At 36.3% G+C, this 24,148-nt stretch overlaps 1 protein-coding gene and 1 long non-coding RNA gene across 2 annotated transcripts in view; one reads left to right on the top strand and one right to left on the bottom strand.

The window, feature by feature from the left end:
• GSTCD (glutathione S-transferase C-terminal domain containing) overlaps window positions 1-24,148 on the top strand; it is a 131,964-nt gene that overhangs the window by 93,104 nt on the left and 14,712 nt on the right. The window contains exons 6-8 of the mRNA XM_040476937.1: window positions 8,972-9,087; window positions 9,250-9,294; window positions 11,602-11,730. Of these exons, the coding sequence (XP_040332871.1) occupies window positions 8,972-9,087; window positions 9,250-9,294; window positions 11,602-11,730 (290 nt within the window). The remainder of the gene's footprint in view (window positions 1-8,971; window positions 9,088-9,249; window positions 9,295-11,601; window positions 11,731-24,148) is intronic.
• On the bottom strand, window positions 9,082-14,578 carry LOC121031680 (uncharacterized). Its single transcript, XR_005790845.1, has 3 exons — window positions 12,768-14,578; window positions 9,925-10,000; window positions 9,082-9,302 (listed from the first exon to the last, which is right to left on the bottom strand). It is a non-coding gene; the product is annotated as an uncharacterized LOC121031680 (long non-coding RNA).

The raw sequence follows: 24,148 nt of genomic DNA, 5'->3' as shown, positions 1-24,148 counted from the left end.
TGTAGCTTAAAATTTCATTAAAAATATATTGTACAATGTGGTTAATACAATATATTTTCTAAGCTCAAATAAAATGCTTCAAATTAATTAAACAAGACATAACTTTTTTTAAAAGTTTATTTATTTTGAGAGAGAGAGAGAGACAGCATGAGCAGGGGAGGAGCAGGAAGGGGTGGGAGGGAGAGAGAGAACCCCAAACAGACTCCACCCTGTCAGTTTGGAGCTTGACTCAGGGCTCCATCTCATAAACCATGAGATCATGACCTGAGCTGAAATCAAGAGTCAGATGCTTAACCAACTAAGCCACCCAGATGCCCCAAGACAACTTTATTAAGGACAGAAACCAAATGTTACACATCTTTGTGTTCCTAACATTGTCTAGACCAGTTAGTTCTATGTAGATTCGGTTGGTTGGTTGATTCATTGGTCAATGATTGACTAAGATTATGTATGAGGTCATTATTCCTCAATTTAGAGAGGAATAAATTGGCCTTTTTTAACATTTTGAATTTCTAATTAGTAATTATTGAATGCTCTAATACTATGTGTAACAAAATTATGAGAGTGAAAATAACCATCACACTGTTGTTGCACGATTGTTGTCTTCATAGGCTACACTGTGGTGTGTGTGAATGGGTTGGGGTGGGGAAAGAGGAAGAAGGTTATCAGATCATTAGTATCCCTTGTTGCAAGAAAGTTGTCACTGTGGGGTTAGCATGGCTAAGAGGATTCATGATGCTAGCCTGCAACTAACTTTGAAAAATGTAAATCAAAGGACTTTTCTAAATGTTTAGTGTTTCCAGTAAGTAATCTCCAAAATTTAGAGCAAAATCGTGCTAACCTAAAGTGTAAATTTTATGTTGCTGCTTATTTTCATGCACCAACACATGAGTTTCTTTAGGAATTTCATTCCTGCCTTTCTAGCTCTTTCTAGTTTTTCTTTAAATTCCAGTTAGTTAATATACAGTGTAATACTAGTTTCAGGTATACAATTTAGTGATTCAACACCTACATACAACACCTGGTGTTCATCACAAGTGCACTTTTTAATCTTCATCACCTAGTTGACCCATTCGCCCCCCCCCCCGGGGGGGGCCCCTCGGGGAACGTTCATTTTGTTCTCTACAGTTAAAAGTCTGTTTGTTAGTTTGCTTCTCTTTCTTTTTTTCCCATGCTCATTTGTTTCTTAAATTCCACCTATGAGTGAAATCATATGGTGTTTGTCTTTCTCTGACTTATTTCACTTAGCATAATACTGTCTAGCTCCATCCACATCATTGCAAATGGCAGGATTTTTTTTTTATGTCTGAGTAGTATTCCATTATATATATATATCCCATTATATATATTATATATAATATATATCTCATCGTGTAAATATATATATGTATATACATACATATATGTGTGTGTGTGTGTATGTGTATATATATATACACAACGTCTTTATCCATTCATCAGTCAATGGACATTTGTGCTGTTTCCATGGTTTGACTATTGTAGATAATGCTGCTATAAACATCAGGGTGCATATAGTCCTTTGAATTAGTATTTTTGTATGCTTTGGGTAAATACCCAGTAGTGCAATTTTGCTGGAGCATAGTGTGGTTCTATTTTTAACTTTTTGAGGAACTTCCACACTGTTTTCCACAGTTACTGCACCAGTTTGCATTCCTACCAACAATGTATGAGGGTTCCTTTTTCTCCATATCCTTGCTAACACCTGTTTCTTGTGTTGTTGATTTTAGCCATTCTGACAGGTGTGAGGTGATACTCATTGTACCTTTGGTTTGTATTTCCTTGATGATGAATGATAATTGAGCATCTTTTCATGTGTCTCTTGGCCATCTGGATGTCTTCTTTGGAAAAATGTCTATTCATATCTTCTGTCCATTTTTTAATTGGTTTATTCATTTTGGATGTGTCAGATATGTCATTTGCAAATAACTTCTCCTATCTCATAGGTTGCCTTTTAGTTTGATTGTTTCTGTCACTGTGCAGAAGATTTTTATTTTGATAAAGTCTCAAGTTTATATTTGCTTGTGTTTTCCTTGCCTCAGGAGACATATGTAGTAAGAAGTTGCTCCGGACAAAGTTAAAGAGATTATTGCCTATGTTCTCCTTTAGTATTTTAATGGTTTCCTGTGTCACATTTAGGCCTTTAATCCATTTTAAATTTATGTCTAGCTTTTGATATAGCTTTAAATAGCTGCTTTCTTATTCCTTCACCAAAGTTCTCAGAAACTTTTCCATTCCCATCCAAAACTGTTTTGTAGTTGACTTCTTTTACTATTTCAACAAATATCAGCATAGCATTGATAGCTAACTTGTTTTCATGCTTAGTACCTGCAGAAGTCAGCATGTGACCTTAAAATCTAACTTGTCTTAATTCTACACAAAATGAATTCATTAAACTTTTATTTATCACCTGCTATGTGCCTATCAGTCTCCTAACACTCTTTCCATTTAATTGCACCCAAGTTCATCTACTCTGGAAAAATCATCTGTATCTACTTCAGAGAAATAGAAGCAATTTTAGCTAATGGTTCTTTTGATAATTAATATAATTAATTATGCCTATATACCATTTAAAAATTTTTTTGAGATATAATTGACATACATTATTTTAGTTTCAGGTGTGCAACATAATGATTCAATATTGGTATGTGTGGTGAAATGATCACCACAATAAGTCGAGTTAACATGCATCACCATACATAGTTATAGAATTTTTTTTTTCTGGTGATGAGAACTTCTAGGATCTACTCTATTAGCAACTTCCAGATATACAATACAGTATTATTAGGTATAGTTGCCATGCTATACATTACATCCTCATGCTTATTTATTTTGTAGCTGGAAGTTTGTACCTTTTGACCCCCTTCACGCATTTTGCCTCCTCCCACCCCCACCTCTGGCAACTACCAAGCTATTCTTTAGATTCCACATATAAATGAGATCATATGATATTTGTCTGACATATTTCGTTTAACAAGTGCCCTCAAGGTCCATCCTTTTTGTCTCAAAATAGCAAGACTGCATTCTTTTGGATGACTGAATAATATTCAATTGTATGTCTGTATACCACATTTAATCCATCATCTGTCGATGGACACTTAGGTGGTTTCCATATTTTGACTATTATAAATAAAGCTGCAATGAACATAGTGGTGCATATATATATATTTTTTTAATGTTTACTTATTTTTGAGAGAGAGACACAGAGTGTGAGCAGAGGAGGGGCAGAGAAAGAGGAAGACACAGAATCCGAAGCAGACTCCAGGCTCTGAGTTGTCAGCACAGAGCCCGACACCAGGCTCGAACTCACAAACCACCAGATCAACACTGACTGAAGTCAGACACTTAACCAGCTGAGCCACACAGGCACCCTGGGTGGTGCATGTGTCTTTTTCAGTTAGTGTTCTCATTTTCTTCAGATGAATACCCAGAAGCGTATGATAATTTTTTTTCACTAGTTAACAATAGTAGTGCTTTTTAGTATAAAAGATTAGTTCTTTTGGGTAGTAACAAAGAGTTTTAAAAAGTTCCAATTTCTCTTTGTCTTTAAAAACAATTATTACAAAAGTACTAATTGTCAGGAGCAAGGAAAACTGGTAGGGTCCCTGGGTTCTAAAGCAAGAAAATAGGTTCCAAGCAGAGGGAACAAATTTTTAAAGCCACCACCTCACTGACTTTGATAAATTCAAGGAACTCACCATTGTTTAGAAAGACTGGAATATGGGGGGATATATAAGAAAGTTCCAGAAGATGAGTTTGGCAAAGTAATGGGGCCCAGATCACTAGAGACCTTATTTTCTTAACAAGAAGTCAATTTTTTTTTTCTTAAGCCAACAAGGTGACTTTCAAGGTATTTTAAGCAAAGAAGAGATATTTTAATGGGTAAATTTGGAAGGGACTTTAGTTAATACACACAGGAAAAGCATACTTCATGACAAGCTATGGCACGAAAGATAGGACCTAATGAGCATAACATTTCAGAGCAATGCCAAGGGAAGGAAGCCTGGGAAGGAGAGGGAGAAGGAGAATCCTATAAGGAGTCCAAGTGCTTTCTTGATCTAGAACACCAGGGTTCAAAATGAGTCAGTGAGTTTCAATGAGTTAATTCTATTTCATTTTCTTAATTAAGTTACTTAAAGACAACTAGCATTAGTTGAGGTTGAATGCTTCAGAGAATTTTATTAATAATACGATCTGATTTGAGGATATACTCTATCCTGAATAAAAATGATGCAGGCTAGCATTATAAGAGACCATCTTTAATATATAACAATGTAAAAATAGCAGTCTGTCTATTCGAGTAGAACTTGTCTCTAAGGAGCTCTAAGCACATTAAATATTAAAGTGAGATCATGTTTTCTCTACAGCACAGACAGGCAAAATAACAAGCAATGCTCTTTCCCATCTGGTCCTGCCTGTAATTTCAGATCTACTTACGTTCTGCCACTTTTTCATTGATCCTCATTTTTAAGCGCATGAGCTAATTGAGGTTTTCCCCTAAATATGCCATATCGTTCTTAGCATGCTTTCCTTGCCATCCTATCTGGTGAGTTTCTGTTCCCCCTTAAAGACTCAGCCCCAAGTGTCTGTAAGGCCCTCTGTGAAGTCTCAATTATTTTCAATGCACATACATTTATTTTCCTTATATAGTCCTTTTTATAGTCCTTTATTTTCAGTGCACATGTATTTGCACATAATGAACACCTATCCCTTCTTTTTAGATACTGTTCCCTAAGGACAGGGACTATGTCTTAGTCACTCTGAGATACGTCCTCAGGATACAGACAGGTGCTGAGCATAGTAGGTGCCTAAGTGACTATTCCAAGCATGAAAACCATAGGATACCCTGGGGCTAGGACCTGGGTTTCACTGTCTAGGGCCCTGTACAACATAAGTGACCATTCATCGCTTGTCTTAAAGCCTCCCCCAAAACAGTAAAATTTGCAGTTGCCCCTTTCCTCTGACCAGAGGTCCTGTCAGTGCCACTTTGTCTATTCGGTTGTCTTGTGCCTTCTCTAGAATAGAATAGCTCTGCTACATCCATGACTGTTAAAGAAATTTTCTCTTTTGATTTTATAACTTTCCAAACAAAAAGCATGTTTTTAAAAATCCCTACATCATTAGCTTTAGCCTTTTTTGTCTTCATATTTAATGATAAATTTTTAAAAAACTTATAGAATGTAGTTAGTGTGCTCTAACTCAAAGAAAATACTTTGAAAACAAAGCAGCAAATGAATCTTTAGTAAAGAAGTCAAACGTGTATCCAGGCGCCCAACAGCTTTCCTTTTTACCAGGAAGTCATGACAGTTAAGATGCTTTGTTGCTTTGGACTAAGAAATAAAAAATCAAGAACAGCATGATCTTGAGCATAATTTTAGACTGAGCAGGTATCCTGGCTACAAATGTGCACATTTCCTACCCAGGATATTGTTTTAAATTTTATTTTCCTTATTTGATGCTTTGGACTGGTGTTCCAATAAAGCTCTTCCTTCACTTAAAATTGACTCTTTTATCTTTGTATTTTCTTTTTGGGCACTGCAAACAACACTGAAGTTGTCTAAATAATCAGGTTCCTCCTAACTTGAATTGGACAAGGAAAAGACTTGACTTTCACTGTGGGAGAATTACATCACAGAACAAATGACATCATTTGTATTAAAACACCTGATCATTTGATTCTTGAGTTTCTTTTTCAGTGATGACACTTAAAGAACCAGCATTTTTAGTCAAACTAAAAATAGATTGTAAATTTATGCTTATAAATGGTGTCTTAGGCAGAAGAATGTTAGCTATAAATAGAAAGTGGGATTTGATTTTTAAATTAATGCCATGTCTCAAAATACCACTTTCTAACCTCGTTCAATGTATTTGAGATCCTGTTCGTGTTTCCAGGAGCTTCAAAACTGGAATGGGGAGGAGGAATGCTTTGTTAGAGGTGGCTTTTCCATAAAGCATCTGGGCATTATGCTACTGTATTTTTAACTCACTCTGTGAGAGTATGTGCAGCTTAATAGTGCCTATTTATTTATTTAATATTTATTTATTGGGGGGGGGCAGAGAGAGAGGGAAAGAGAGAATCCAAAGCAGGCTTCACACTGTCAGTACAGAACCCAACGTGGGACTCAAACCCATGAAACTTGAGATTATGACCTGAGTCAAAATCAAGAGTCTGATGCTTGACTGAGCCACCCTGGCTCCCTAATAGTGTCTATTTAAACACAACCCTGAAAATTACCCCTTTGCCTTCAAACTTCATTTCAGCATGAATTCTTTATATGCAAAGATGGAATCTCAGCAAGAAAAACAGATCTTCATCAACATTTGCTTTTGAAACAAACCTAGGAAAGTTAGATAATTCTAAACATCTAGTAGAAATAATGGTACCAAACTGGATGTTAATTAGTTATTCCATTAAATAAATGTTTTTTTTTTCTCCTCGTTCTTAACAAAGGTAATTTCTTTTGACTTTATGAAAAATCCTTTGGCTAAGAAATGTTAAGAAATCCACAAAGCTGAGACTAAAATGTTTGTGCTCATTTCATGCTTCTTGGTGGTTTCCTCAAAAGGTAGCATTTGTGACTAGCTTTCCCACAGGGCTCAGAAATATTTTTCCCTTTTTGCCCTCTAACTCCCCTGCTTCCTCTTGTTGCTCTCCCTCTTCCAAATTAGAACTGCATTGCTAAAAGAAATTAGGTGGAGAGGTGCCTGGGTGCCTCAGTTGATTGAATGTCTAACTCTTGATCTCAGCTCGGGTCTTGATCTCAGGATCATGGGTTCAGACCCCATGTTGTGCTCCACACTGGGTGTGGAACCTACTTAAAAAAAATTAGGTGGATTGGAGCGCCTGGGTGGCTCAGTTGGTTGACCGTCCGACTTCGGCTCAGGTCACTATCTCGCAGTCTGTGAGTTCAAGCTCCATGTCGGGCTCTGTGCTGACAGCTCAGAGCCTGGAGCCTGCTTTGGATTCTGTGTCTCCCTCTTTCTCTGCCCCTCTCCCACTCATGCGCTGTCTCTCTCTCTGTCAAAAATAAATAAACATTAAAAAAAATTAAGTGGATTTATGAATGGATGGATAGATGAATAGAAGTGTGATAAACCAGGGGCACCTGGGTGGTTCAGTCGGTCAGGTGTTGGATTCTTGATTTCAGATCGGTCATGATCTTGCAGTTTGTGAGTTCAAGCCTCTCAACAGGCTCTGCACTAACAGTGTGGACCCTGCTTGGGATTCTCTCTCTCTCTCTCTCTCTCTCTCTCTCTCTCTCTCTCTTTCTCTCTCTCTGCCCCTCCCCTGCTCACACACTCTCTCTCAAAATAAATAAACTTTTAAAAAATTTTTTAAAAAGAATGTGTTAAACCAAATATAGTAAGTTGTTAATGGTAGAATCTAGGTGGTGGTTATAAAGGCAGTCACTGTAAGATTCTTTCAACTATGCTGTGTTGAAAATTGTCATAATCTTTTAGGGGTGGTTATCCAGGAAGGATAGGCTGACAGGAGCTTTCACATATTTTGTTTAAATTTTTCACAATTATATCATTAGAGAAAAATGAAAATAAAGCTACATGAAACTGTCTTCACAAATGAAATCACAAGACTATTGGCTTAAAGGCCCTTTATGTTTGAAATTCACATTAGGGCACACTAAACAATTAAGAATGTGTACAGTGATTTAGCTGTATGATGATGATCACATTATTACAATAGGAGATTGGTTATATAAGTATGGCATATATAGCCAATGAAATACTATGCAGCCATTAAAACTTATGGTACAGAAATAAATGCACTGACATGGAAAGAGTTATAATGTTTTATATACTATCTTCAATATTATGAATTTCTAGACACACCTGGAAGTATGTGTATACAAAGATATTTGCTCTGAATTATTAGATTATGGATCTTTTCTCTCATACAGATATTTTTTCATATATTTTTTATTTTTTCCTAGAATAAAGATTTTCCAGTATTTTTATTTTAGTAACATAAGAAAGAAGGAAAACAGAAAAGAGAATAAAAGAAAAAAAAGCCAGGCTATTTTTCTGTGAAAATGGAGCAGGGAAACCTTGGTATCTGTAAATAACTTTTGATCAAGCCAAAAGATTATCTGGGTTTTTCCTTTTATCTATATCAATGAAATCTGCTCTCTATATTTTATTAATCTTGCTCTTACAAAAAGTGCATTTGAAACATGTAAAAACAAATAATTTCATTCATTCTTCTGAAGTTATTTTCATGGACTTAACTAGTAGCTTTGAAGGAAAGTTAAGATATTTTCATGCTGTTAGGCCAAGGCATTTCATACTTGGAAATGCCCTATCTTTAATCTCTATTGCATTAGATTTCTGTGTCTGACTCATGAGGAAAGGAAGCTTCAAAGCTGAAATGGTAAAATCTAATTTCTCTCTATATACACTAAGCATTGATACATTTCCGACAATGTGACACCTATGTCCCAAGTATCCTCACCAAAATAACTAAGAGTTCAAGGACATGCTGATTAAATAGTAAGAATGTTTTTATTTATCATAGATCTCTTTTGTCCAAGGAGATTTAAACAATGAGCTAGAATTAGGTAATCTTTGCAATATGTCTCTGGTAGGGATAGAGGGAAGGGACTGTGACTGTTAACTTTTATTCATCCAGTAAACATTTACTCAGCACTTTGTGTATGACTCTGCGATTAATATTTCACTTATTGTTTCCTCTCTAGAAGATGTTTTTTCAATGACAATCGAAAGAAAAATTGGATGTGAATAAAAGTAAAAATATGCATAGAGAGATTTCATTTCTGGGTTCCAGGTCTCTGGTCCTCTCCTCATGGATTATGTGGAATTTGTAACTCATTTATATATTCACCCCTCTTCCTGGACGCCGGCCATCCATTCTCTGAGTGCCTTCTCATTCTCTCACAATGCCTACCATTTCATTGTCTTCACTTCTTGTCTTCCCCAGGCAAAATGTCCAGTGATCGAGCTTTAAGGAAGCAACAGCAGTTAAACAACCTTGTTTATGTGGTGACAAGTCAGGCCAAACCCGGTGACAGAATTGTGGATTTCTGCAGCGGCGGGGTATTATGTCTCTCCTCTTATTCTCTTTAGCCTTCCCCCGACTATGTGACTTTACTGTATTACATTCAGAGTCATGTTTTTATTTGGCAAGACTGCTGTCTCAGAATGAGAAGAAAGCATTAAGGACCCAAGTTAACTTGTTTCTTTTTCTGCCTTCTCCAGGGCCATGTTGGCATTGTCCTTGCTCACATGCTGCCATCATGCCAGGTAAAAATCTGAATAGCAGATAAAGGGAAACATTGGAAAACTATGCAATTCAGTTAGCTGAGTCTTACCTCTTTCCTTTGAATTTATAAGTTTTCATTCAGGTCACATCTGTGGCACAGATTTTTTTTTTTTGTCTTTGAACTAAACTTCTAAGAATCTTTAAAAAAGTAAAGTAGGACCACAGTACAGTTTTAACTTTTATAAAAGGGTTATATATTTCTTTAAAGTTTATTTATTTATTTTGAAAGAGACTGAGACAGCCTGAGTGGGGGAGAGGCAGAGCCCAGCTGCAGAGCCCAGCAGAGCCTGACGTAGGGCTCGAACTCACCAACCGTGAGATCATGACCTGAGCCAAAACCAAGAGTCAGAAGCTTAACCAACTGAGCCACACAGGGGCCCCTGAAAGGGTTATATTTTTAAATAATTTATAGAAGAAATAATGATTCTGTGGTTAAATAAAATAATGAATGATGAAACTAGTTTAATTGTCAACATAATTTTATACTGGAAATACTAGCTTCTGACCCTTGTTAAGCATATCCTTTCAGTATCTTGATTTTTATCCATTGTATCAAAATTGTAACAGCAATAACAAAATTTGTCAAAGAAAAAAATAAACTCTAAATTTACCACACTCATCCATCAAATGCTTCTCTCCCCATATTCTTATCATCATTGTCCATGAGGGTGCTTCTTACTGCAGATTCTAAAAAATGCAAAAACAATTTTAGTCACCAGCTTTCACTCAGTATGTTTTTCCCTATTACAAATAGTTTCAAATATCATTATTAAAATATCACTAAAATGTGACTACATAGTATGTTTTTAAGTAAATGTACCACAGTTTATGCAGTGGTTGCCACTATTTGTTAGAAGTTTGTTATTTTTAGTCTTCTGCCATATGAAATCATTTCCTCACAATGACCATCTTTTAGCATAAAAGTCTAGAATTTACTGTATTTAAAAAAATACAAATCAGCGAGTGGGGGAGAGGGGAAAATTGGTGATGGGCATTGAGGAGGGCACTTATTGGGATGAGCACTGGGTGTTGTATGGAAGCCAATTTAACAATAGATTATATTTTTAAAAAATACAAATCAAATGGGGCAGATTCTTTGCTTGTGAACTCTCTAGAAGGTGTAAAATAATCATAGTGATTCCTTGCAGAAGGGAAAGATGAGCATAGACTGGCCAGAAAGACATATAACAGAAAGATGGGGAATAGAAGGGTATTATTCTTTCCCTTCCTTAGAAAATAAGAGGCAAAATGAACAAGGAATCCTGGGAAAAAATAGCAGGTGTCTGTTTCATTATCAAGGAAAGTAACAATTTTCTTGGTTGGAGTTAAAGGAAGAAAGCTCATAGAATAGAATCCTGGAGAAACAGAGGCAGAGATATGGGGTCTTTACCCCCTTCCCAACAGTTCTGGAAACTTAGAGACATTGAACCTGGAGAGGGGAAATCTTGGATAGAATAATGAATGGCCAGAAAGCCTTAAACCAAGTATACTCTGACAGGTTTTTTTATACAAAGGGACCCAGGATGTTTCTGTGAAGACAAGCATAAGGACAAAATAAGGGTAGAATTAGAGATGATAGTGATGAAAGGGACTTAATTCTGCCCACTTTTCTCTCTCTAGACCAGTAATCCTTTCCAATCTTCATTGGCCTGCATTCCTAGAGACTCCTAACTGGTTACCCTTCCTTCTGCCTCACCCCCACCAATCCATACTACACATTGCAGCAACGGAACCTTCTTTTATCACATGATCTGGCTCCTGTGACCTCTCCAGACTCAATTCTACCCTCCACACCCTGTCCCCCACTCTGCATCACCACCACGCACCGTGCCCAGAGACACCAATGTTCTCAGTTCTTCAAACACCCCGTGTCTGTCTCGCTTCCCACTTCATGCATGTTTCTCTCTCTGCTTGAAACACTCCTTCATTGCTCCAGCTAGTTTCTATTCATTGTTCAGGCCTCAGCTTCTATATTATTTTCCATGTTAAATGGCTGAAACCTTCCTTAGTCATCAAGTCTGAGTGCTGTGATGACACATGATATGTCTTTCGTTAAACACTTATCACTGTATTGTAATTGCCTGTTTCTCTTCTATCACTCCATCCATAAGGTGCAAGAAATCAAGGACCTTGTTCAGTTTTGTAACACACTATCTGGTGTACTTCCTGGCACAGGACAAGGATCAATGAATATGTTCTACATGAAAGCTTAAATGCAGTAATAATATTTTGCCCTAATGTCTGAATTATGTTACTGAATGTACTTTTGTTTCCTGGATGAAATCTAGGTTACGTTAATAGAAAACAAGGAACTATCATTAATTCGTGCTAAGAAGAGAAGTGATGAACTAGGTTTAAGCAACATTTGGTTCATTCAAGCAAATATGGAATATTTTACAGGGATGTTTAATATTGGGGTAAGTAATCAAACAATTTCAATTTCTTCAGTTAATTAAGAAAAAATATATGCCTTAGACTAAATAAAGGAGATACTTTTATATTCTTTGCTAGCAAGTTTATAACTTGTGTTTTCTACTATTTATGAAGTATAGCACATTAATGAGTATGATTTCATTCATAGCACTTCACCATTATGTGACCAAGGTAACATTTGTTCCTCTCCCAGATATGAACTTAATTTTCTTCACTGCAGAATCCCCAGTGCCTAAAACTATGTTTGACATGTAGCAAGTGCTTAAAAATAGTTATCAATGGAATGAATGAATGATTTCTAATGACAATGACTTACCTTGGTTTACTTTACATTTTTAAAAGATAATGAAAGAAAAACAAAGAAATGTTACTGTTATTCCTTGTATTTGTTTTATTTTGTTTTATTTTTTTAATGTTTATTTTTGAGAGAAAGAGAGAGAGACAGAGCGGGAACAGGGGAAGGGCAGAGAAAGAGGGAGACACAGAATCTGAAACAGGCTCCAGGCTCTGAGCTGTGAGCACAGAGCGCAACACGGGCTGGAACCCATGAACCTTGAGATCGTGACCTGAGCCAAAGTCAGAAGCTCAACAGACTGAAGCACCTAGGCACACCTCCTTGTATTTCTTTTAAATACTTTTTTCTTATTATTAATGAACAATATGCTCAATACAGAAAAATACATAATAATATAAAGAAGAATCACCAGTATTTCAACTACTGAAAAAATGAATACGGTCAAAAACCTTTGGTCTTTATATATTCTTGCACACATACAAATGCATGTTTATACATATGTTACTATCATTGACATCATACTACATAGATCTTGGTTTACTGAACATTGTTATAAATCTTTCCCCTACTCATCAATAATGTTTCTTTTTCTTCATGTTTTTATAATGTGTAATTATTACTATGATGGATATCTTATGCATTAAGACTTTGATACGTTTGCCAAATCAATTTCTAGGAAAATTGTGCTAATCTGCATTCCCGACTGTGTGTGTTCACACAACATACACAATAGGAAGGTCTAGCTGGAACTCTTCTTCAATTTCAGAAACTCAGACTTCCGTAGTTCTTATAATTTTTGTCCAGTGAGGTTCATTTCTTAGATATCCACTACTGAAAATTTGTGGGGTTTGTTATCTTTTGCAGCAAAATTGTATGCAGTTTGTTTCTTTTGTAGACATGATCCAGATTGGTTATGTCAAGCCAAGCCTATAGAAAGAGAAGTAAGCTATTAATAAGGAAATCCAGGAAAATGCAGATATCCGAAACAGCAAATTCAAATTGATTATATATTTCTGTGCAACCTAAATTTTACATAAATGTTGATGTAAAGGTTAAAAATTCTCCCACAAAATGAGCCATTAAGCCAATGCCCATGTTACCAGTACATCAGGCAGAATATTTAAGGTGGCAAGATACTGCTACCCATTTACTCAACTCTCAAATTACAAAATTCGCATCTTATCAGCCACATGTCTCTTTAGCCTTCTGTGGCTTATGAGTGCTAAAACATTCTGGCATATTCTTGTAACTTGCAAGGTCATAATTCACTAACACCAACTGAAAATGTTTATATCTTTTTTGATGTGATATTTTCTCTATATTTCATAATAATATAGTCATAATGGCCTTTTTCTTTCGTAATTACTTTTGCCAAAATATATAGAAAATTAATTAAAATTACTTGGAAGATTAAACCAAAATTAGATTTACTCACAAGAAAATAATTTTCCCCAGGAGGATAATTGAGGTATTGTCACTAGATAAATCAAACTGAATGCATCAGTGGCTCCAACTCTTAAATAGATTACAGTGAAAATAGTGTAGCCAGAAAGGAAATCAGAATAACTAGGTATTGGAAATGCATTAAAACTGCATTAATCCATGATCTGGTGATATTTTCAATAAGGGTTTAGTTAGCATTTATCTTTGCTTAGTAAATACCTTTTCCTTTTACCATTTTTCTTTAGATGTAAAAATAATGATGTAAACTAGATTTTAAGGAGAGAATCTTAAAGTCTTGGAACCAGCTATGTTTAGGAACTTTAAACAAATCATATATATATATATATATGTGTGTGTGTGTGTGTGTGTGTGTGTGTGTGTGTGTGTGTGTATCTTCTACCTACTGTACCTGCCCAACATAACCAGAATCAATGAGGTAATGTTATTTGTTCCAAAGGGTCATTTTGTAATTTCTGGCTCACACTGTACTTTTTTGAGAAATATATAATCCTTAGAAATGCAAATGCCTGATAAGCTTATAAAAACATTTAAAGTCTCAATACATTTTAACTTGAACAGCAACGATGTTCCATTCTTGCTCTTAATATTTGTAAAGATTTTTGAAAAATATGATTGCTCATTGACTGCAGGGCTTCAGCGAGATAAGCCTAATCATACAGGAGCTTTACCTTTTTACTTTACATGATATTTGCAATGATTTGTTAATGACATAAAAATTAGTTATAGTGGTAAACAAAGAAAATAAACATAATGGTAAAGAGTATGGATTTTGATACTGGCCAAGCTTGTGCTAAAATCTCAGCTTGGCTGCTTACTGGCTGGATGGCCCAAGGCAACTTATTTAAACTCACTAATCTTCAGTTTTTCCATATGTCCTCATATTTTCCATATATTAGGCATAAAATAGCTGGCTCATAGGATATTGATACAATGTATGTGAAGCACTTAGCAGGTTGTCTGCCATTTAGGAGTACTCAATAAATTGGGCCTCATCTTACTCTGTGCAGTATGATCTTAACCATGTAAAAACTGATTTAAAAAAGGATGGGAGGTGGGACCCCTGGGTGGCTCAGTTGGTTAAGCGTCTGACTCTTGATTTTGGCTCAGGTCATGATATCACAGTATGTGGTTTTAAGCCCTACATCAGGCTCAGCACTGACAGTGAAGAGCCTGTTGGGATTCTCTCTCTCTCTCTGTCTCTCTCTGCCCCTCCCATGCTCTCTCTCTCTCTCTCTCTCAAAATAAGGAAAAAAACTTAAAAGAAACACCTTAAAAAAGAAAAAAAGGATGGGAAGAATATGCTAATATGGATTTTTTAAAGGTAGCTATCTCTATATGCTACGTGGTAACATTTTTTTCTTTACTATTTTCCATATTTTCAAAATACCTCAAATTTAATGTGTCATTTTTATATTTATAATAATGTAAGCAGTAAAGATTGAAGAATAAATATTTGTGTTTAATATTTTTACAGATAGATAGCTTATTTAGCCAAGAGAGGCTAATAGGTCCTTAAGGATTACTGCAAGGCATCTAAAAGAATTCTGTACATATAAAATATTTTTTTCTTTCAAAAAAAGTATTTGATTATTAGAGAAATACCTTTTGATTGGCTTATTCTGATTTTGATTATAATGAATATTGGTGTCCTGAGGAATATATAAAAGTCTTTTCAAAAATAAGAAACATCCAAGAAGGTATTTTTTCCTCCTGGTTTCAATATACCCAGCTGTATGACCCTGAATTAAGTATGTGTTAAGGGTTGAATGTTTGCCTCCCTCCAAGCTTCATATGTTAAATTCCTAACCTTTAACGTGATGGTATTAGGAAGTGGGCCTTTGGGAGGTAATTAGGTCATAAAGGTGGAGACCTCTTGAATGGAATTAGTACCCCCTGGGAAAAGAGAGTTTGCTTCCTCTCCAGCTCTCTACCTGCAAACCAGGAAGGGACCCCTCACCAGACATTAGATCTGCCAGCACCCTGATCTTGGACTTCTCAACCTCCAGAGCTGTGAGAGATAAATGTTTGCTGTTTAAACTACCCACTGTAGGGTGATTTTTTTTTTCCATAACAACCCAAACTAAGATATGTATTGATTACCATCCCTTAAAGGGAAACTTACAAAAATTGCTTCAAAAGCAGACCTTTTAAAGGTTTTAAAAAAAGTTTATTTATTTATTTTGAAAGAGAGAGCATGCGTGTACACGTGCATAGGGGAGGGTCAGAGAGAGAGCGATAGGGAGACAGAGAATCCCAAGCAGGCTCCGTGCTGTCAGCACAGAGCCATCACAGGGCTCAATCCAGCCAACTGTGAGATCTTGACCTGAGCCGAAATCAAGAGTCAGGCACTCAATCAATAGCCATATAGGTACCTCAAGGCTTTTTTTTTAAGAGGCTTATTATTGCCTTTTTGTTTGATGCAGGATAAATAATCTGCATTATTGTAAAAACTTACTTTACAAGATTATGTTTTTTAAGACCTAATTTACCATGTGTATTAATATGCATGCTCTCAAACAGTATTACAGAAAGGACCATGACTATGGAAAAACACACTGCATAAAAAACAAAAACTGTGTCAGTGCTAACTAACTTTCCCACCAAAATGTTTTAACTGACTAATTCCAATAGTAACAGAGTCTTCTGAACCAAGTGATAGATACTTTTTCTAAGAGTATTGGTGAATATTTTCTATATTGCCAATATATATATCTATATCTCAAAACAGTTTATCTATCATACCCATAACAATTTTAATATTATAGTTTAGGATTTATCAGTGCTGAGTGCTTAATTACAAGCTCGTTTCTAGTTATATATGTTAGTGTACAATTAGATGCACATGCAATTATACAATGTAATTCACTAACACTTTTGATGAGTAATTTATGTAATCCTTGTTTTAAAAGAAAAGGAACTTGAGGAACTATATATTCTGCAAACACAATTTTAAAAAATCATTTTTCAGTGGAGGATTTCCCAGGCCAAGAGAGTGTATAGAAGTATTTCAACCCCCTTCTCCCCAAGAAAGATCAGACTTCCAAATAACAAGGAGAACAAAAACCAGAAGAATCATACTCCATCTGTGATGAACCTGTATTCAAGATTCTGTAACTTGGACTACTATATATGAAGGCAGAAGGCAGATTAAAGAAAAATAGTAAAGGATTGAATGGAAAAGAGGAGGATCAAACTTAAAAGCATGAGGATAGGGAGTGACTATCAGGAAGCAAGTCAATTTGCTCTCACAGGATCCCAGAATATTTCAAGAATGTAGGATACCAGAAACCTCAGAGGAAGGGGATAAGGAGGAGCTGAAATCATCTTTAATTAAAAATATTATTTAGAGACCCAGATTCCTACCCTTATCTTGAGTAGACTCCCTGACTCCTGCGAGAGACTAGAAGTTTATTCTATGAAGAAACTGAGCCAGAGATGCTCAAAATACAGGGATACTGTTCACAGAGGAGGGTAAGGGTGATGTGCCATATTGAAAACAAGAACTCAGAATCTGCACACTGAATAACGGATCTCTTCCCCCTCAGCCCCATTTGCCCTTAATTCCAGAAATTTGGAAGCTAGAATTATGTTGTCAAAGAAATAAAAAAAAATATTTCTTTTTAGAATCAACTGTCCCCAGAGAAAATAACTACAGATACTGTAGCTGTAATTAAAAAAAAAGTGGGGGGAGCTAGCCACCTGATCACTCAGTCACTAGTGAAGCCCACCAGTGTTCAAGTCTTTCATTCAGTACTTCCAATCAGCTTTTTAGTCATTCACTCTTTAGTGAATAAAACAAGGATAGAATGAAAAAGGAAAAAAAAAAAAAAGAACCAACAAAGAACAAGAAGTAACTTCTTGGAAACTAAAAATATGTTAACCCGTAAAACAATAACAACAACAACAACAACAACAACAGGGGCATTTGGGTGGCTCAGTCCATTAAGTCTCTGACTCTTAATTTAAGCTCAGGTCATGATCTCACACCTCATTATATCAAGCCCCACATGGGGCTCCAAGCTGAGAGGGTGGAACCTTCTTGGGATTCTCTCTCTCTCTCTCTCTCTCTCTCTCTCTGCCCCTCCCCTGCTCACTCTTTCCCTCTCTCAAAATAAATACATAAACTTAAAAAAGAAAAAGAAGAAAATCTTAAAGATGACGTATAGGACATCACCTGAGAAAATGCAAGAAAAAAAGACAAAGAAATAGAAACTGATATAAGCATTTTTTAAAAAAATATTAAAGATTCAGTTCGTGAAACCCAATACCTCAAGAATAGAACTAGAAAGAGAAAACAGATAAAATAGTGGAAAGGAAAATATAAAAAACCTAATAGAAGAAAATGTGTCAATAATGAAGAATCCATTTCTCTTGATTTAAAAAGCCCACTACTACAAAGCTATAGCAATCAAAACAGTATTGTGCTGGCACAGAAATAGGCACATAGATCAATGGAACAGAAAGAGAGCCTAGAAATAAACTCACATTTGAATGGTCAATTGTACTACAACAAGAGGCAAGAATATACAATGGGGAAAAACAACCTCTTCAATAAATGCGGTAGGGAATACTGGACAGCTACATGCAAAAAAATGAAACTGGACCACTTTCTTACACCACATGTAAAAATAAACTCAAAATAGATTAAAACCTAATCTATTATCATAGATTATGCCTATCATAACATAGGCAATAATCTCTTTGACATTAGTCATAGAAACATTCTTCTAGATATGTCTCGTTAGGCAAGGAAAACAATAGGAAAAATAAACTAATGGGAGTACACCAGAATAAAGCTTATGCACAGGGAAGGAAACCATCAACAAAACAAAATGGCAATCTCCTGAATGGGAGAAAATATTTGCAAATGATATATCTGATAAGGGGTTAATATCCAAAATATATGAAGACCTTATAAAACACAATACCAAAAACAAAAACAAACAAAAAAATCTGATTAAAAATGGGCAGAGAACCTGAATAGACATTTGTCCAAAGAAAACATAGAGATGGCCAACAGACCCGTGAAAAGATGCTCAACATCACTAATCAGGGAAATGCAAATCAAAGCCACAATCAGATATAATCTTATGCCTGTCAGAATGGCTGAAATCAGGAAGACAAGCAATAACAAGTGTTAGTAAGGATGTGGAGTAGAAGGAACCCACATGCACTGTTGGTGGGAATGTAAATTGGTGCAGTTACTGTGGAAAACAGTATGGAGTTTCCTCAAAAAATTAAAAATAGAATTACCATATGATCTAGTAATTTTACTGCTAGGTATTTGCCCAAAGAAAATGAAAACACTGTTTTGAAACGATATATGTTTCATATGTGCCCATATGTTTATTGCAGCATAATTTACACTAGGCAATATATGGAAGCAACCCAAGTGTCCATCCATAGATGAATGCGTAAAGATACACACACACACACACACACACACACATACACACACACACACACACACACTGGAATATTACCCAGCCATAAAAAAGAATGAGATCTTGCCATTTGCGATAACATGGATGGACCTAGAGGGTATTATAATAAGTGAAATAAGTCAGAGAAAGACAAAAACCATCATTTCACTCATATGTGGAATTTAAGAAACAAAACAAATGAACAAAAAAAGACAAAACAGACAAACAAAACAACATACTCTTAAATACAGAGAACAAACTGGTGGTTTCCCAGAGGGCAGGGTGTGAAATAGATAAAGGTGATTAAGGGTTCACTTATCTTGATGAGCACTGAATAATGTATAGAATTGTTGAATCATTATATTATACACCTGAAATAAAGATAACACTGTACATTAATTATACTCCAATAAAAAAAATAAGCCCACTTGAAAAATGACCCAAACCAAGGCATATTGTTTTGAAATTTTACTACACCAAGGATGAAAAGAAGTTCCTAACAGTTTCCAGAGAGAGAAAAAAAGGAGGAGCCGTATACCAAAAATTTGGAGTTTGGCATTTTGATGCCATCACATATCTCAGTAGCAACTTAGAAAGCTAGAAGACGGTGAAGCAATACCTTCAAAATCTAAAGAACAATTTCCAACCTAAGATTTTATACCTTATCAATCCATCAATCAAATGTGAAAGTAATAAAGAAAATTTCAAGGTCTCAAGAAATGTACCTCAGGAAACTCCTGGAAGATATGCTTCACTAACACAAGAGAGTAAATAGGAAAAAGGAATAAGTGGTATCCAACACAAAAGGGGCTGAAGAGAGTTCTTGGTATGCTAGTAAAGGGACTCTCGGGACCAGAGCTAGGTAGAAGGCCTAGAGAGCACTGATCATTAGCTAAAGGTCAGAAGGCCCAGGAAAGAAAAATGGAACTGATTGATTACTTGGCAGTTTTCATATAGTGGAAAGTTAAACGATAGGGCATTTTACAGAGGTTTTAAAATTGTACAGCACACTTTAGCTCAGTAGTGAACGGTATATATACACAAAGCAATAATAATAAAAACATTGCATAAACACTTAACTAAAAATTGGAGTTAATATTTTTTTAAGTTTATTATTTTTGGGGGGAGAGTGAGAGAGAGAGAGAGAGAGAGGGAGAGAAAGAATGAGCTGGAGAGAGGCGGTGGGGGGGGGTGGACAGAGGATCTGAAGTGGGCCCTTCACTGACAGCAGCGAGCCCCACGCAGGGCTCCAACCCACGAACTGCGAGATCATGACCTGAGCCTAAGTTGGATGCTCATCTGACTGAGCCACCCAGGTGCCCCAAATTGGGGATAATATGAAGAGAATGGTAAAAGGGAAAAAAGGTGTAAATGTAAAAAAATAAAACCAAACAGAAAAGAACCTCATCTCCCATAAAAAAAATCAATAAATAAGGCCTAATATTTATAAATCAAGAGATAGCAATGTACATTTGTTATATGCAAAAAGAAATAGATTTCAGGAAAGAACACCAGTGAGTTGAGAAGCATGGGCTTTGGTTGCCAGACGTTCATTCAGGGGTAGAAGAGTATATAGAACAAGGGAACTTCTGTTATTACTGTACCTGTTTTTTCTTATTATTTGAATTTTAAAACCAATTATCTATAATGTAATTGCACAAAAGTTTTGAAAGAGGAGGAACATGGGTGCACAGTTGAGACCAAACGTGCTTACGTATAAAATATCTGGTTAAGAATCCTTTGAGAAGAAAAGGTGCAGAGCCTAATTGGGCTGGGAAAATTTAGAGATCATCCAGTTCAGCCTTCTCATTTTACAGATAGAGAAGTTGAGGAATGTAGCAAGTCAGTGGGAGAACTGGACTGGAGTCCAGTCTGTGACTTCTTGTTCACTCCCCACATCTCAGAAAGGAGCAAATGGGAACATCGAGAACTACAACAAAGTTTGGTGTCAGATAGTTTGAGTTTAAATCATGGCTTCATCACTTGTGACCTTAGACCAGGTTTCACTAGCGAGGTGGCCTTAGACATGCTATTGAAAATGGAGATAAGAGCTACTTAACGTATTAAATTAAGAAAATAATTATATGATTACATCAAGAAAATAATCAATGTGAAGATTTTGCCATCTAACAAATACTGAATACATGCTAATTCTGTATGGTTTTGTAATTTCACAAGATTGTAGGACCAATGAAATTAATAAAATGAACGGGAATGTATTTGTAAAGAGTAGTTATCTAGGATGGACACCCCAAAATGTCTGAGTTAGGGTTCTTAATTTGTTGTGTGACCTGGAATAAACTTATTCCCTTTATTTATTTACCCTTTCTTGGCCTTTCTCATCTTAAAATAGTACCTACTTAGTTATTTGTGCACCCATGTTCACAGCAACACTATTCTCAGTAACCAAGAGGTGGAAGTAAGTCAAATGTCCATAGACAGGTGAATGGACAAACAATGTGATAAATACATATATCCAGCCTTAAAAAAGAAGGAAATCTGTCCTGCTACAGCATGGATGAAACTTGAGGATGTTATGCTGAGTGAAATAAGCCAGTTACAAAAAGACAAATACTGTATGATTTCTCTTATACGAGGAATGTAAGGTAGTCACATGCATAGAAATAGAAAGTAGACTGGTTGGTTCCCAGGGGCTGATGGGAGGGGGCAAAGGGAAGTTGTTCAATAGTATGGAATTTCAGTTTACAAGATGAAAAAGTTTTGGAGATCTGATTCACCACAATGTGTATACTTAAAAATGGTTAAGATGGGAAGCGCCTGGGTGGCTGAGTCGATTAAGCATCCGACCTCGGCTCAGATGGTGATCGCGGTTCGTGGGTTAGAGCCCAGCATCGGGCTCTGTGCTGACAGCTCAGAGCCTAAAGCCTGCCTCAAATTCTGCATCTCCCTCTATCTCTGTCCCTCCCCCACTCGCACTTTGTCTCTCTTTCTCTCAAAAATAAATGAACATTAAAAAATGGTTAAGATGGTAAATCTTATGTGTTTTTTACGACAATAAAAAAGATAAATAAAATAGTTGTTCTACTTCATAGCGTTGTTGTGTTAAACAACTAAATACATGGAAAGCACTTAACAGAGCACCTTACTCAATAAGTGTTAAATTTTATATTATTGATGTTAATATCACTCCCTATTTCATGAAAATGCCACTTGTTCTTTCCTCTGTGCCTGTGACTTCTTTGCTTTCTAAACTCCTTTCTATCCTATAAGGCCCTCCTCAAATCCCACCTCCTCCAGGACACCCTTCCTAAATTTTCCCTATCTGAATATCCCCTGTCCCTCCTTTGATTTTTATTTGTGCTTTTTTAATGGCACTTAACTTAATCTATCTTGTATTAGACAGATTTGTGTACTGTTTGTGTTTTACTCTTCTTTGTATCCCCTGTGAATCACAATGTTAGAGACATAAAATAACCAGAACTTTATGAGTTGTTTCAACCTGTATGATTCCCAGATTGAGTTGATTAATGTATTAAATAGTTTGGATCCAGTTGTTACTATCGCCAGAGCATAGAAAAGGGATCATATTTCTGATCTTTGTATTCCCAGCCACTACCATGATACCAGTATATACAAAATGCCTAGTAATTGTTGAATGAATGAAAGAATGAAAGAATGATGAATGAATGAATTGTGCGATTTCTGTAACTGCAAGTAATAATTATAGGCCTTTAATGATTAATAACAAAGAATAGCAAATTAGTCAACAAAATCACTTTTCCTTCATGTTGCTGTAGAAACTCTCTACCTCAGCTGTCTCATGGTTTTTTTTACAGTGTATTTCTTTTAATAAGGATTGAAATAAGATGCAAAAATTGAAATGGTTAATGTGAATCTTAAGGCTTAAAATTTATACGTTTTTATCTGCATTCATTTTCCATTTTTCTTGTAAAAATTTACCACAAATATGGCAGGTTAAAATAACACAAATTTGGGGCGCCTGAGTGGCTCAGTCATTTAAGCGTCCAACTCTTGATTTCCGTTCAAGTCATAATCTCACAGTTCGTGAGTTCGAGCTCTGTGTCTTCTGAACTGACAGCATAGAACCAGCTTGGGATTCTCTCTCTCCCTCTTTCTCTGCCCTTCCCCTGCTTGTTCGCATGCTCTCTCTCTCTCTCTCAAAATAAATAAGCTTATCATAAAATAATACAAATTTATTATCTTAGAGTTCTATAGGTCAGAAATCCAGTTGGGTTCAACTGGTTTCTCCAGTCCAGGTGTCATTAGGTCAAAGTCAGCTGTTAGCTTGGTTTGGCTCTTATCTGAAGGCTCTAAGGCAGATTATTCAGGTTGTTTGTAGAATTTAGTTCCATGCTGTTGAGGGATTAAGGTTCCTGCTCCCTTGCTGGCTCCGCCAGGATTCATTCTTAGGTTCTATTTTTTTTTTTAATTTTTTTTAATGTTTATTTATTTTTGAGACAGAGAGAGACAGAGCATGAACGGGGGAGGGCCAGAGAGAGAGGGAGACACAGAATCTGAAGCAGGCTCCAGGCTCTGAGCTGCCAGCACAGAGCCCGACGTGGGGCTTGAACTCATGGACCGTGAGATCATGACCTGAGCCGAAGTCGGACGCTTAACCGACTGAGCCACCCAGGTGCCCCTCTTAGGTTCTAGAGCTAGCTGTGAAAACAAGCAATTGTGGTTCAAGTCATTCTCATGCTTCAGATCTCTTTAACTTTTCCTCGTGTCTCAGCTCTCTTCCCACCTGAGAAAGTTCTCCACTTTTAAGGCCTCATGTGATTCTATTGAGCCCACCCATGTAAATCCAGAAAAATCTTGGCATTTAAGGTTCTTAATCTTAATTACATCTGCAAACACTCCTTTTTGCCATGTTGAGAGGTTGCAGGTATTAGCATGTGGACATCTTTGGAGGCTAATTCCACCTACTACACCATCCAGTCTCTTCTTCGCCCTTAAAGTTTGTATAGTGATGTCGTTTCTCCTGTAGAATTTCCCACAATTTGTATTTTGCTGATCATATCCCCCTGGTGTTGTTTCACATAGTATCCTGTTCCCTGTATTGCCTAGAAATTAGATTTAGATTGGAAAGACATAATCAGATCAGGTTTACTTTGGGGTAAGACTACAGCATAGGTGGTAGTGGGTTCAATCTGTAGACACTTGTCTGGTTTTTCTCTTGGACAGTGTTAGCAGCGTTCGAGATCATCAACCCCTAGCCCTATTATTTCAGCAAGGATT

This window comes from Herpailurus yagouaroundi, unplaced genomic scaffold (genome assembly GCF_014898765.1).
Source record: "Herpailurus yagouaroundi ecotype Mexico unplaced genomic scaffold, PumYag 28, whole genome shotgun sequence".
NCBI classification, from domain to species: Eukaryota; Metazoa; Chordata; class Mammalia; order Carnivora; family Felidae; genus Herpailurus; species Herpailurus yagouaroundi.
This window is presented reverse-complemented; position numbering and strand designations above follow the sequence as displayed.